Source organism: Mirounga angustirostris, unplaced genomic scaffold (assembly GCF_029215605.1).
Source record: "Mirounga angustirostris isolate CCGP_5_RB_7025 unplaced genomic scaffold, mMirAng1.0.hap1 SCAF_3, whole genome shotgun sequence".
Lineage (NCBI taxonomy): Eukaryota > Metazoa > Chordata > Mammalia > Carnivora > Phocidae > Mirounga > Mirounga angustirostris.
This window is the reverse complement of record NW_026991711.1, coordinates 34749378-34764744: the sequence shown is the minus strand read 5'-3', so window position 1 is coordinate 34764744 and position 15367 is coordinate 34749378. Positions and strand designations below refer to the sequence as shown.

Sequence of the window (15367 nt, the reverse complement as noted above, 5' to 3'; positions counted from 1 at the left end):
AGTTATCTGATATTAAAGGGTTGAAGAAGGACTGAGGTTATTTTAAACTGAAATGCTTGCTCCCACTATATTTTTGAAGTTGATATGAACATTATGGCATGTTGGTGTATATAATATATAAAATATATATAATATACATAATATATAAGATATATTATATATAATATATAAAATATATGTATAAAATATATATAATATATATTTTACAAGGGTATAAAATTCTATATCATCTTATTTTCTTATATTTAAAATAAGTATTTTCCACCCTTACCTATCATGTGTAATGGCTGTAGTATTATGTGAAATTGTGTATTAAAATATATTTAATGGGCCTTGTTTTGAACATTTACATTATTTCAGGTTTGTATTTTATTTTGGAAATCACCATAAAGTATACCTTCTTGCCTTTTATCTTCTATGGAGTTTTCAAAAATCAAAGAATTTTAGAGCCATGAGGGTAACTGAGCATCAAGCTGCTTATTTATTAATAAGAAAGCTGAGATATTAAGAGACTTATCTAAGTAGCTGAGTTATTTGTTAGCTATGTTACTACTAGAAGCTAAATCTTCTGACATATATTGCTCTCTGCTCTCCCATCTCAGTTTGTGGATGCATCTAAAAGGACTTATCTTGGTCATGCTAGAAGATGTTTAAATTTTAGACAATAATTTTTGATAATTTTAAGTTAGCTGTCTATATTTTCACATAGATTACCATATTTAAAATATTTAATGAAGAAAAATGCCAGAAATATTAGATATCTACAAATGCATTAAAATGTCTGAAAGAGTAGCTTGCTACTTCTTAGATTTTTAATGTTGGGGTGAGCAATTTTGTGTGAAATGTCAGGATATGAAGACATCTTTTGCATAGGGAATGATGTGAACCATATGGCTTATTCACAATCGATTGAATTACAAACCAGGGCAGTTCCTACACTTTCAAGAGATGCTTATGTGGTCCTTCCATTAAAATTCCACTCATGTGACATTTGTGAAAAGGTTTATGTTTGGACATACTTTTCCTCACCATATGTGAAGTCACAGAGCAAAAGCATCAATTTAAAGTGTTTATATATAAATTGACAGCTATCACTTCTAAAATATTTCTCATTTCATGTGTCAGAATCCTTTTGGCCTTTTAGGGTAGTCTTGTGTGTGTTTCCATGTTTACAAGACCCTGGCTGTTAATATTGTTAAATTTACTCATCAGACAGGAAGAAGGATCTTACAAATCATTGTTAGGCAGCGAAACTAAGAAAGTTTGAAAAAAAAAAAAACACTTTCCACATTTAATCTGTTAAACAATGGCAAATTTCTTATGAATCAGTGATACTGTAATTGAACTGGAGACATTTTTAGAACAAGCTGGCTTTGGCTTTTTCACCCTCCGATTTGGAATCTGCTCACAGTACTGCCGGCTTAACCAAAAAGGATTAACTCTCATATCCAACTGAGAACACAGATAATTCTCAGTAATTGGTAAAAAATGAAGATGAATGGGGCTGAGAGATAAGGAGCAATTAGCTCATCAGCAGTTACAGCTGTGCACTCAATCCGGATCCATCTCTTGAGCCTCGGCCCCTTTTAAAAAACCTAAGCAGAATAAGCATAGGACACCCCTCCCCAAAAAATTGCTGTACCTGCCCATCATTTCTCTAGTCTTCCATTTTATTTCCTTACTATACAAAGACACCTGTCATAGCATGCTATGTAAATTACTACCTCTCCCAGGACCTATGTCTAAAGCCAATCTTCTTTTTAAACTTTTTTTTTTTAGAACAGAAACCAAATGACTACTGTAGACACTCTTAAATTCCCTGTCAATCGTTTCATTATAGCAGCATCATCTGTTTGAAAATATAAGCAATTCCCTCATCTAATTATAGGAAGGATTTGAGGTTCATTAACATTGCCAAGGCAGAGGATCCAATGTGCAACTGCAGAGATCTGCTTGGTGGCCTGTGTTCTCAGTTTCCTTTTATTTGCTTTCTCAAGGTCTCCAAGACTTTTTTCCTGAGATCATAAAATTAATTTTTCCTTCCAAATACACACATGAGTTAGAAGAAAGGAAATGACTACAGTATAAACTATTCTACTTCTGCTGGAATGCTTAAAAAAAAAAAAAAGATAAGAGGATGGTCAGCTGGGTAAGATAATTTTATCTCCTCTCTGCCTGGCTTTTCTTTCCCTCATTTTTGTTGTTGTTGTTATTGTTGTTGTTGTTGTTACTGCTGTTGGTTGATGGACAGAAATAAGGAGTAAAGAATATTATGGAAGAACACAGCTGTTCATCCCAAACTCAAGTTCTTGTGTTTACTTTGAAATTCCTACATCCCTGTTAACTATTGCAAGCTTAAGCAAATGAAAACGAATCATACATTTTAGGCACGTGAGGTGTGTGTGCAGTTGCTGGGTCACTGCCTCAGTGATCAGTGTCCTCTTGTGTTCCAGTGTTCAGAAAGAGACATTCTGAAGTCTTAAGATTACTTCACTTCCTTAAAGAAATAGCAGCAGTTAGGGGGTTCTGACTATAGTTTAAACAATGAGATTTTCTTGGGACATCTGTTTTGAGATCACATTTTGAATAGATATGAACTCATTTCCTACTAAGCAAGCAATCTACTATTGTTGATAGCTGTTTACCAGTTCTATGAGTCAGATATTAGCTAGTGGCAAAGGTCCCTCTTAAAGCCTCCGAGTATTCTTTAAACTGTGTACATAGTGTTTTCCTTAAGTAAAATGTTAAGAGAAGGTAAAAATGCAGTCTTTTCCTGCCTCCTGGTAAATTACAGTGCACAAAGTCTTGCACTTGGGAATAATATTTAAGGTATTTATCTTTAAAGAGTCATTTCCTTTGTTGTCATTAGTTAAGGGAATAAGATACTAGGTTTAGCAAGTATTTAAATAACATAGAAACTACTGAGATGCTTACTATGTCAATATTTATATAGCATTTAAAAACTAGAAGTAAAAATAAGTTTCCTTTATTTAGATTAAATCGATTGTGATTAATTTAGTATCCTCAAAAATGTGCATGATGCCCCCCCCCCCCAAAAAAGATAAGCAGATAAAAACACAGCTATAGATACTATGGGATTGACCTTGGGTTCACCGGTTTTAAATTCTGCCTTTCCAATATCCCAGTCCCAATTTCCAAGCAGCATTTTTTTAAGCTGGTTATGTAGATCAGTCCTTAAAGCAAAAAAATAGCAATTTATCTGGCCTGTATGTTGTGGATAGTGTTGCCACTAAAAAGAATCCAGGACATTTTTCCTTCTTATCTGCAATGTAGCTCATATCAGCCAACCTGTCACAAGATAGTACTTGATATAAACAAGAGATTGCAAAGACATCTCAGTAATCAATATCAGGATGGCTACAGTATGGAAACCCCAACCAGTGCATATCATTTGTCTCAGCATCTATTTCTATGGCCAAATGAAGCATTAATTCAAATCATAAATCTATGGTGATTTAAATCTGGGAATGAGCACCTGCCTGCTTTAATGATTTATTTTGTACATTTCAGTAAGCAGGAGATTTGTCCATATGAACTGACAGGTCACCTTCAGATGCCAGGAGCAGACTGTTTATCACCATGCAGACTAGCATCTCATCTTAGCAAGTAAATATTAAACTAAAAGAATCCAATTGATTGTGGATGAGGGAGAATGGAGACACGGCCATATATTTTACTCATTGTGCTGACGCCTCACTCGGATCTATCCCGAAGTCCTCACTTCTTCCCAAAATGATCATTCTGTTGGAAAGATGCGAGCTCAAGGTTACCATGTAAAATTGGGATATAAAATAATTTGCCAGTGTCATAGATTGCTCTAAACACTTTGGCGGGGGGGGGGGGGGCTAATTTTGACGATTCATATTAAGAACTAGAAGGAGTCATGTGTAATAAAAAGATCTCTTCACCTCACTAAGCCAAATCAAACCAAACTAAACAAACAGAAAATCTGTTTTCTGAGGCAGTAAGGATTTACTTACAACTGGGGTGGGGGGTTGGGGGGGGTCAGGTAATGTTCCTACACAGGAGAACCTAAAATGTTTAACAGGACTTGTGGGCCAGATGAGTACAAGAGAAAAAGGAAATCTGAATTGATTTAAAAACTGTCACTGTATTTGGGCAGGGCTGAGCAGCAACAATACATCATATAAGTAGCCCCTCTCTGAGGGGTTTCATTCCTTCAAAGAGACAATTGATAGATTCATGAGAGCAGTAAGTCTGTATTCTGAAATATAGGGCTTTGAGATTCTTGGGATTCTGCCTGGAATTCATACGCTTCAATACCACTTCCTAAGCACCTCATACTAGCTGATACTCCTGGATCTAGCACATCCTGTTTTGACTGCCTACTTATGTAGCCATCCCTCCCATAAACTATACACCCCCTGAATGCTGGGACTGGATTATAATTATTTTGTGTTACTTGAATGAGCTAAAATCAAATGCACAACAAAATCCAAATGACCTAATAGCTCCCCCCAAATTTACTCACAGGCTGCAGCTTAACAAATACCTAACAGGGGCACCTGAGTAGCTCAGGCGTTAGGCGTCTGTCTTCGGCTCGGGTCATGATCCCAGGGTCCCGGGATCAAGCCCCGCATCAGGCTCCCTGCTCTCCAGGAGGCCTGCTTCTCCCTCTCCCACTCCCTCTGCCTGTGTTCCCTCTCTCGCTGTCTCTCTCTCTGTCAAATAAATAAATAAAATCTTAAAAAAAAAAAAAAAATACCTAACAGAGAATAAGAACACAGAGAAGGAAATAGTTAATGGTTGTAAAAAGAGGAAGAAGGTAGTTCTCAGGAGGGCAAATTTGGAATAATAATAATAGCAAAAGCAGTACCAATAGGACTACCCTTACTGGTGACCAAACAATGTGGTAAGCAGACATTGTAATAAATAAACACTTGACAAATAGGATCTCCTTTAATTCTCGTGATGTAGATACTACTCTGCCATTTCCCAGATATGCAATGTTAGGCTCAGAAAGTTTACATAACTTCCCAAAATCACAGAACAGGTAATTGCTGAACACTTACCAAGAGGCAGGCACTGTTGTCAGAACCAGAGAAGACGGGGGGCCATATAAAACAACTGCCCAATGCAGCAACTACTTTGATCTCTGCAAGCTCAACCCCAACACCCACCAGTCCCCTGCACCTTCCTTGCCCAACCCCTCCACCAAACTTTCTTTCCCTGATCTCTAGAAAAGGGAGTGGGGTGTGCTCTGGAAGGATAATAAATCATAAATTCTTAGACAACAGCGGCATGTGAGACTAGAATAAAAATGACAATGATAACATTTCCCCCCAAATTAGCTACATATATCTAACAAAAATGATCTATCTGCTTCAATGACACCAATGTTAATACACTTGAAAAATATTAAGACTCTGTAGGAAAATTCAAATAAATTTCTGCTCCTGATTCAGATTGGTGTTGGGTGGTGGGGGTCAAAACTAAAAAGCAATATAAACTGCCAACTTAATACCTTGATGAAAGAAAAGTGATTTCTGCCAACTAGAACACAAAAGAAAAATCAAATTGCTTCCTTTTTTAAGACATTATGGTAGCCTATGTACCAAAATCATTAGGTAAACCACAATTTGGTCAGTAGGCAAATGTTATTCTATAATTGCAAATACTAAATGTATGTCAATGCCTAATTATGAGACATGTTCTCCTTATCTTATGCCTATTGGATTTTCCAAAGTCAACTTCTGCTCTGCTGCCCAGGAAATTCAGAGATATCATGTTTTAATATCTTTTGTTTTCAATGTTATTAAATTGCCTAATTTAAATATTCCTCCTCCCTACGCCAACTAGTAAGAACAGCCTGCGTTAAATGCTTACTCTTCTAAAATTTTGAAAACAATCCAGTTTGTTTTGCAATGGTAACTAAAATTTATACTGGCCAATGACTTGTTTTTAAAAGTATTTAATTTTGTTCTACTTTATAGGCCAAAGAAAGAGGCTGCTTATTTAAAAAAAAATGTACATAATAGTTCCAAAAAGAAAATTGTAATTCATTCATTTTACTTCAAAACTGTTTTTAATTTTCAAAAGTCTGAATTGATGTGTGTGAACCACGACCTTAACAACCCGCAGCCCTCCATCCTCTCCCTAGGAGCCCCACAAATGCAAGCAGTCATGTTTTCCTTCATCCCTGCCAGGTGTAGAGCCATAGTTTTGGCTCTCTTCCACATCTTTTCAACCTTCTAAGAATTGCCACCACCTTCTCTATAACCTATTCTCAAATCAAACCCATTATGGCCGCCCCTTTTCTATTTCCCTTGTGTAGTGCTATGGGGAAAATTCTATTTTTCCCTTTTCAACATAAGAAGCTACCCTTTGGCATCACTGAAGCAATGGTATTTTGTGTATTGTGTATATATTTGAAAATTACTTCTGACTCTAACATTAACACCCAGTGTATGCTCCCATGGAACTGTTGTAAGAATGATTATTACTACAATCTGTAGTATTCCTTCATATGCCCTTAATTCTATGACATTGGACAGAAAGTAGAGAGCTGCTGATTATCTAAAGAAATAATCTATGAAAACATTGCATGGAGAAGAAAATTTAATCGAACTGCCATGAATTATTTTGTCCTTCATGAACATATGTTGTATATTGTATCTTACACATACCTTGTAGTAGCCAAATTTCTCTTGCTAAATTGTATTTTGAGCACAATTTCTACATTTTAAAGAGAAACAATACAGTGCAGTGGCAGAATACAATGTTTTATCTCACCAACACAGAGATGTGAAAGATATCATCAATAAAAAACATTAACTCACATGTGAAGTTGTGTTTGAAAAATGAACTACCCAAATGAATTCTGCAAAGAGAAAGCTGTTGGTTTTGGTTTAAACAATGACTATTAACTTTTCATCTCTTTCCCCACATCTCAAGAAAGAAAAAAAAAATCAAGAGGAATTAAAGTGGTATATTTACAATGAGAGAAAATGGTAATAGTTATATATAGAAAGAATTAACTCTCAACATAATTCTTGGCAGCACATGAAAGAATCAAGTTTATATGTTCTGATGCTGATGCAAACTTATTTGATAACAAATCCAATAGGAATTAGAAGGATAAAGCATGGGTTTGCCTGTAAATATTCTGGTCACTTTACCTATAGTCAATATTTTAAATTTCTGATTATTGGGGTAGCTGGGTGGCCCAGTCGCTTAAATGTCTGACTCTTGATTTTGGCTCAGGTCATGATCTCAGGGTCCTAAGATAGAGCCTCGCTCAGGTCATGATCTCAGGGTCCTAGGATAGAGGCTCTGCACTGGGAATGGAGCCTGCTTAAGCTTCTCTCTCTCCCTCTGCCCTTCCCCACCTACTCACACACGCTCTATAAAAACTAAACTACACTAAACTAAACTAAAATTCTGATTATTGCAACTTAATTATATTACAAAAGATGTTAACTGAATGCTGTTAGTAGAAGTTGCCTACAGAAAGTTGATCCTGTATTAAAAAATTAGGTTGCTAATTATTTATTCGGAGTGCATGTTGTTAGAGGCGGCAAATAGCATCTCCAAAATATGCACTGTTTTCTAGGCTCAAAGTTACCAGCTTCTTGGGTTTTTTCTCCTGGAAAAGAAAGTAATTTGGTAGCCACATGATCACAAAAGTTTCCGCGAACCTACCACTTACCGACACTTGAATTCATGTCCCCATTTTCAGCATCGGCTCCATGTTGGTTATTACCGGCATGATAGCTGCTCATGGCTTCCAACTTGATTTTTTTCACCTTCATTGCTTCGGCAATGGCTGCATTCGTAGCAGCAGCAGCTGCTGCAGCTGCTGCGGTCAGACCTTAAAAGAATAAATTAAAAACAAGGTAATGCAAATTCTGATCTTTCACGTAATAGTCCATGTACTTCGAGAGCACACAAACATATTCGAGTATCGGATTGCTCCATGCACCACTCTGATAACCTATGTTCATTCCTGACTAGCCAATGAAAAAACATTGATAGGAGGGGGAGAATGCACTCTAAACTCCCAAATTAAATATTAGCAGAAACATAATTCATACATAAAAGGACAGCGGTAGAAAGGCATCCAGAATTCTCTCTGGAACAAACCAGTTTGAGTATGTTACTCCCTGCTTAAAATCCTCTGCAGCTGCCTAGAGGGGTGGGGTGGGGGGGGGGGGGGAATGTCTGAACTGCTTAGCTTAATTCCCAAAACCTTTCACTAGAAAGTGTAAACCTACCTCATCACTCCGTTTTCCTCATCCTCAGGCCACCCTCCAGCTACCTGAACATGCCACCAATACGCCTACGTGCGTGCCCTGCCTCTTCAAGCCTGTGCCTTCACACATGCCATTCCCTTTGTCTGGAAGAGCCTTGCCCCACAGCTCACTCCCCTGACTGCTCGGCTCCCAGCCTTCTAGCTCCAGAGTGAGCACTTCTAACCACTGTGCCATGTTTGCCCGGAACAGTTCACCTCTGCTCATCCAAAGAACGGGACATAGGAGTGGATGTGAGATTAGAAATAGAATTTGAGGCCAGATTATGGAAGAAGAGAAAGCTAGGGCCATGCCTTACAGACCTGCCCTAGACAGCCAGCAGAGGTTTTAGAGCAGGGGAGTGGTGTGTTTTTCTTGAAGGTGTGAACGTTTTACCATGTCCGTTCACTTCATCCTGGCATCCCTCACCCGCAAAATGACAGACACTGCAACATCTGAATGATCTCCTCTAATTCTAAAACTTTGATAGTCTAGGAGAGGATATACATCCCTGCTCCCCATCCTCTCTTTGCTATGGCTGCTTCAGATTTTCTGACTACAGTGCTTCAACTTGGTTTGAATTTATCTGTGTGATTTATTTCCACTCTCAGCTGGTGGATTAGAGACTGAACACCTCTCTCCTCTTTTCCTCCCCACTAATCATCACTTCTAGGTACTGCAGCAAATAAGTTACAGCCTCAGAAACTGTAAGAAAGTCTTTTTTCTTTCCTAGAAATCTCTGCTATTTTTTTTTTAGAGGTTAGAAGAGCTCACCTTTCCTTCAGATCAGACCAAAGAGGCCTTGACAACATTCACCCCAATGCAACAAGACCTTCAGAATAGATCTTTGAGTGAAAAACTTATAACTACCCTCTAAAAAGCTACTGATGTAAACTCAAAGAATTCATCTGGGTCTAGACTGTACATTTGTTGCCTTTTAAGTCCCAACTTGAACTGATTCTCTCATCTTCCTATGATTGAATTTACTCCCCAGTTACTCATTTCCTTCAAAGGTGTTTCAGAACATTCTCTTTCCTGTTAAAATTCGCCTTATGTCTCCCAGCAACTCCCTCTTTTGCCTTGTCACAAATGTGACCATCTCACATGCCCCTTCCTGTCATTGCCTGGTGCTGCCTCATCTCCAACTGATGACACTTGCAGGGTCTTTATCTTTGCTTTCATGTAGCAGGTAAATCTTGTTCAGAGCATTCAAATAAGGAAGATAAAACTACAACTTGAGATATAATTGTTATTATAGAGATCTGAATCAAATTCAGTAGCATGAAATATAACTATGCATGATGTAGCCGTAGACAGCCCATAAAGTCTTTTCGAGTATGGTTTCTTCATCTGTAAAGTCATTCTATTCACAAAGGGATAATATGAGGATTAAACAAAATAGACTATGTGAAAAAGGCCATATCATGTTTTGTTTTGTTTTGTTTTTGAGAGAGAGAGAGAGAGAGCGCATGAGGGAGGGGCAGGGGGAGAGAGAGGGAGAGAGAATCTTAAGCAGCAACACGCTCAGCTGGAGCCTGATGTTCGGCTCACTCCCATGACCATGAGATCAAGACCTGAGCTGAAATCAAGAGTCAGATGCTCAACCCACTGAGCCACCCAAGTGCCCCCAGCCATATCATGTTATTAAGAAGGGATGCAGGCATGCCCTGGCATTCTACTCCCTCAAAAAGTCCAGTCCTGCCTTTGATTCCTGCAGGATATGGTGGACTGGCCACAGCCCCCTTGGCTAGAAGAATCTTACTTCTCTTTAGCTGGTGACACTAACACTTGGCTTTTAAAAATATTTTTTTATAATTTTAGGTAGCTGACCTTATTTATGGTACTCTTCTATTTGTCCACTTGACAGTCTATCCCTGCAGTTTTACATGTCTAATACAAATTTCAAAAGATATACAGTGGTTCCCCCGTTATCCATGGGAGATATGTTCCAAGACCCCCATTGGATGCCTGAAACCACAGGCAGTGCTGAACCTTATATACACATAACTACGACAAAGTTTAATTTATAAATTAGGAAGAAAGAGATTAACAACAATAAAACAGAACAATTCTAACAGTACACCATAATAAAAGTTACGTGAATGGGCTCTCTCTCTCTCTCTCCCTCAAAATATCTCATCGTAGTGCACTCACCCTTCTTGTGATGAGGCGAAGTGAGGGGAATGACGCAGGCGCTGTGACACAGTGTTGGGCTACTAATGACCTTCTGATGACTTGTCAGAAGGAGGATCATCTGCTTCCAGACTGCGGTTGACCAAACTGGGGAAAGGAAACTGCAAATAAGGGGGACTACTGGAAGGACGTGACCCATACATGCTATCGCTAAACTCTATGATACTTATAAGTACTGGATTTTTAATCTAGTTTAATGAAGTCAGTAAAAAAGCAATGACATTTTCAGCCACTGCTGATTTTAGTCCCACTAAACTCACCTGGCTCACAATTCTAATTCTTGAATAGCTTTCAAATTCAAGCAATTTTCTCCATTTCCCCGGCTCCCTCTAGTGCTAGCTGCCACACTTTCTTCAGCAGACACATTCAATGCCTGCTCTTAGGAGTAAGTGGGGTGCTTCATGTAGCTGTCAGGGCCCTTCACGCTCAGTCCCTTGTCTATCTGTGTAGCATCACCTGTTCCCCCAGGTCCTACTTGCTCTCTGTGCTCTAGACACATGGGCCTTCTCCCATTTCCTCTAATGGACTATCCATCCCTTCTTTCAAGCCAGACTTTGCACATGTTCCCCTTTCTAGAAAGCTTTCCCATCCCTGCCCCAGACCAGCCATGTGTCCCTTATCTGGTAGCTTAAATATTATGTTCTAGGAGTAGCAGGCTCAGCTTCCTGACTCTTCAAGCTACCTGGGAAACAATGATCAACATTTCAAGAGTCAGCTCAAAACACACTTCTTTTGAAGAGCTGACCCTCCTTACTCCTCAAGGGGAGAGTCAGCCATCCTTTTGTTTGTGTTCTCAACCTGCTCTCTGTGAGTTTGCTATCCTTTGTGCATCAGAATCCCCCAAGGAGCTTTTAAGCCATGCAAATGGCTGAGTCCTACCATAGGACGTTCTGACTGGGGCTCCTGCATCTGTATATTTTAGGGTGGATTTCACTGCTCCCCAAGTCATTTCAATGTGCAATCTGAGAGGAGAAACTCTGTCCCTTGAATTCTTTAATGATTTTTTTTGGGGGGGAAGGGAGGTACCAAGGGGGAGGGTAGGCTTAAGGCTATCTCCTCAACTAAGTTATAACACCAAAAGCACAGAAATATGTCCCTAATATATGTATCCCAAACATCTACCACAATGCCTGCCACAAATTGTCACTGAATGAAAAAGCACTTCTGAAACTAGAGTACTTGGACAGTCACAGGAGAAATATGGTCACTATTTTAACAATATCTATTATTAAAGCATTATGTTGATATTACAATCAATGTGAATATACTAGGAGTAGCAAATTTCATGAATTTAATACAAAGCATGACTCTCCCAAGCTACATTTGCCTAGGGCTGGAGAGGATCACAAAAGGCTCACCGGCCCTCTGTATTTATTGCACTTCCTGTTGGCCTTGCAATGGCCCTTTCAAATCTCTGATGTAATCCTCAAATCCCCTCCACCTTGCTCTTAGAAAGAGGTCTCATTGTATATTTTGTTCCAAATGAAGTTGCCTTTGAAAAAAAAAAATTATAATAAATTCCCAAAATAATTCTAGCTTTTGGTCTATATTTAGAGAGAGAATTCAAACTGAAAACATTTACATGTCATCAAGAATTGTCTACTTGTGTAAATACTGGCAACCCATGACATTTATCATGCACCTTTACCTCCCTGCCTCACCCTTTTCTCAGAACATTTTTCCCCCTTGCCTGAGATTCACAGAGATTTTTATGTCCTCCTTCAGTATCCCACCCTCAAGCACATTATATTGCAAATTTACCACTATTTTAACTCTTCCCAATCAAGACGAACTATTTTTATCTCAGAACTAGGTAATTCAGTGTGTCTCAAAGTGATAGTCAACATCAAATCCAGCTGTCATGCATGGTAAAGTCCGAGATCTTCCCCAGGGACACATTCACGGACTATGTCTAGGATGGGCTGAGGAATCTGTGTTTTTACCTTTCAACAAACAGGTTGATTCTGATGCTCACTGCCCTTAGATTATTTGATGACAGTAACTGACACTAAAGTGTGTCTGCATCTTACAGTAAAAGTTTATTAACCAAGCAGATCATCATTGACCTTGTTTTCAAAAGCGAGTGTGCTTAAGAATCAACAAGGGAACTTGTTAAAATATTAAATCAGGTTCAACCAAGGAATCGGAGTTTGAGACATACTGCTCTAATGGGATGTAGACTTTGTAAAAGTAAGTCTTCTTGTGCCTTGAGCCTACCACAGCAGAAGCAAAAAGTGTGGTACTTCCGTGTGTTATTGATGCAGCGACCCTGCACATTATTAGCTCCATTTACATGTATGAATCTATTTGGTATGTATGGCAACTGTTAGTGAAGTAGCTTGGGTAATCACTCCTGATTCTTTAATTAAGCTTTTCACCAGATCTCCTTCTCTCATTGGGAGAAAAATTACAAATATGTGTGTGTGTGTGTTTGTGTTTTTGTGTGTGAGATTATATGATGAAGGAACAAATAAATAATTTCTTATACTAAGGAATGATTAACCTTGATGATTTTTACACTCTCAAAGAACATTCTTATACTAAGGAATGATTAACCTTGATGATTTTTACACTCTCAAAGAACATTTAAATATCTCATACACCAAAACAAAAACATGTACTAAACGAAGAAGTCAAATATAATTTCATTTTATTTTACGAGATCCTAAATCCTATGTAATCAACAAGGGAGAAACTTAAATGTACACTTAACACTCATTTCACACTAATAAGATAATGGATTGAGAAGTATATATATTTTTAATTTTGTATATGTTTCACGAATTTTTTTTAAAGATTTTATTTATTTATTTGACAGAGAGAGACACAGCGAGAGCAGGAACACAAGCAGGGGGAGCGGGAGAGGGAGAAGCAAGCTTCGCGCTGAGCAGGGAGCCCCACGTGGGACTCGATCCCAGGACTCTGGGATCATGACCTGAGCCGAAGGCAGCCGCTTAACGACTGAACCACCCAGGCACCTGAGAAATATTTTTTTTAAAGACATTTTCCTTCAGAGGAAGGATAGTAAGTCATAGTTTGTACACTCCTAGACCTCCAACTGGCCTTCAGGAAAGGGATCGTACTTCAAAATAAGGTTAAAGACCATAAACCTTATATCATGCAAAAATATTTAGTTATTTTTTCTTTCCTATTAAATGTCTACAAGCTCTATATTTATAATATAAAAGAATAAGTAGATTTTTACAAATAACTTTAAAAAACAGCTTTTCATATTATCGTCTGAATTATGATATAAACACATCACTGTGGGCTTCATTCTGCTCTGCTCCTTCAGAGAAAAGTCTGTATTGTTCTTTAACTGCACATTGTTCGAAGTTTTTTTTCTTATCTTGGCTTATAGATTCCTTTTACTTTCATTTTTGCATGCCCTACTAAAATGTTTAAAGTTCTACTTGAATAAGCGACTGTCAATGGAAATTACTAGTTATCTAAACTATCATATAGGGAGTAAACACATGGTGGTTAAAAATGGACTCCAAAAAGCCATACAAACTTTGGACAACATGCATTAAATTTATCTGGGATACTGCTGCAAGTTACATAATTCCTAAGGCTTCAAAATTCTCATCTCTAAAACAGAGCTATCAATTTTGACTTGATAGGGATGTTGTGGAGAATAAAGGCAAAATAATATATGCAACAGCATGGGAACATACTAAGCCCTCCGCAAATTGTAGTAAATATTATCAAGTAACCAGAATATCCATCATGCCGTTATGTTTAGTTTTACCCCAGTTCAGTTACTCACAAAAAGACAACTATGACAAAAGCTACCTAACAGTGTAGAGGGAGAATTTAGCCATTAGACAAATGGAAATCTAAAATCCATGCTTCTATCTAAACATTTCATTTAGTAGTCTACATTGATCATATTTATCTTAAAATCACTAAATCTCCACTCTGTGCTGTATTGATACAAAGCCTTCGCTACTTCAAATTCAATATCCTAAAACCAATCCATGGGTTTATCTTTGGAAGAGAAGTAGGCATTGTCACCACTTACGAATCTTATTTTACTCTGCAAAGATAGCATTTTTCTTCTGCTTTCAACTTCTATCAACACAGTCTTTAAATCTTTCAAATGCCATCTACGATCCTGATCACTTTTTCCAAAAAAAGGGGAAAGTATCCCCATTCTATTTATTTCAAGTAAGTTAGTACCCCTTGTGATAAAGAGTAGATTACAACTATAGATTATAAATATCAATAAAAGAGACATATTGCTGTCAAATTCTTTCTCTGATCTGTTTGTTTGCTCATTAACTTGAAAGGTCTAATCTTTGATCTTTGGTTTCAAAGACATCAAGATGACTTCCAAATGTTTGATATGTTGTCTACTTTTACATCACATTCCATATAAAATGTATTTCCCAAAATGTAATGGTTAAATAAAATGAGTTATATGCAAGAGATAGTAAGCAGTCAAAGCTTCCAAATGATAGACTTTTTTTATTAGTCTATGTCACTTTGCCCAAATTTAGAAGAAACCATTTTAAAGATGTAGTAGATTATAGCCAATGGTAGTTATTATTAATATTCTGCAATTGATAAGTTATTTATATCTGGCATTCTTCCTACTGATTATTCAGGGAGACAGGCGGCTTATAAATATCTCATCACTCCACCATCACAGAAATTTCATCGACAGTGCTCATGCACAGCTATTAGCAATATGAATCTAACCATTACAAGAAGGAGGAAAATCGAACATGTGGCATTAATACGCAGTCCTGGTTCCTAACCATCTGATAGGCAGATGGTGTGAAGCGGATTCTCCAGCTGAAATGAAGGGGCACATCATTTAAAACCTTGTTTGCATTCTAACTGATATCAGTGCCATATTGATATACATGATACCTCATGGCAGTATTTGAACAATCTAG

At 37.8% G+C, this 15367-nt stretch overlaps 1 protein-coding gene across 3 annotated transcripts in view; it reads right to left on the bottom strand.

Moving 5' to 3' along the window:
- DACH1 (dachshund family transcription factor 1) overlaps positions 1–15367 on the bottom strand; it is a 426112-nt gene that overhangs the window by 189656 nt on the left and 221089 nt on the right. Inside the window, exons 3-4 of one of the 3 annotated variants that reach the window (XM_064586010.1) lie at positions 10425–10550; positions 7691–7852 (exon numbers count right to left, since the gene is read on the bottom strand). The exons of 1 other annotated variant lie outside the window; for it this stretch is intronic. In XM_064586010.1, the coding sequence (XP_064442080.1) occupies positions 7691–7852; positions 10425–10550 (288 nt within the window). The remainder of the gene's footprint in view (positions 1–7690; positions 7853–10424; positions 10551–15367) is intronic. One more of the 3 variants, XM_064586011.1, reaches the window with a different exon arrangement.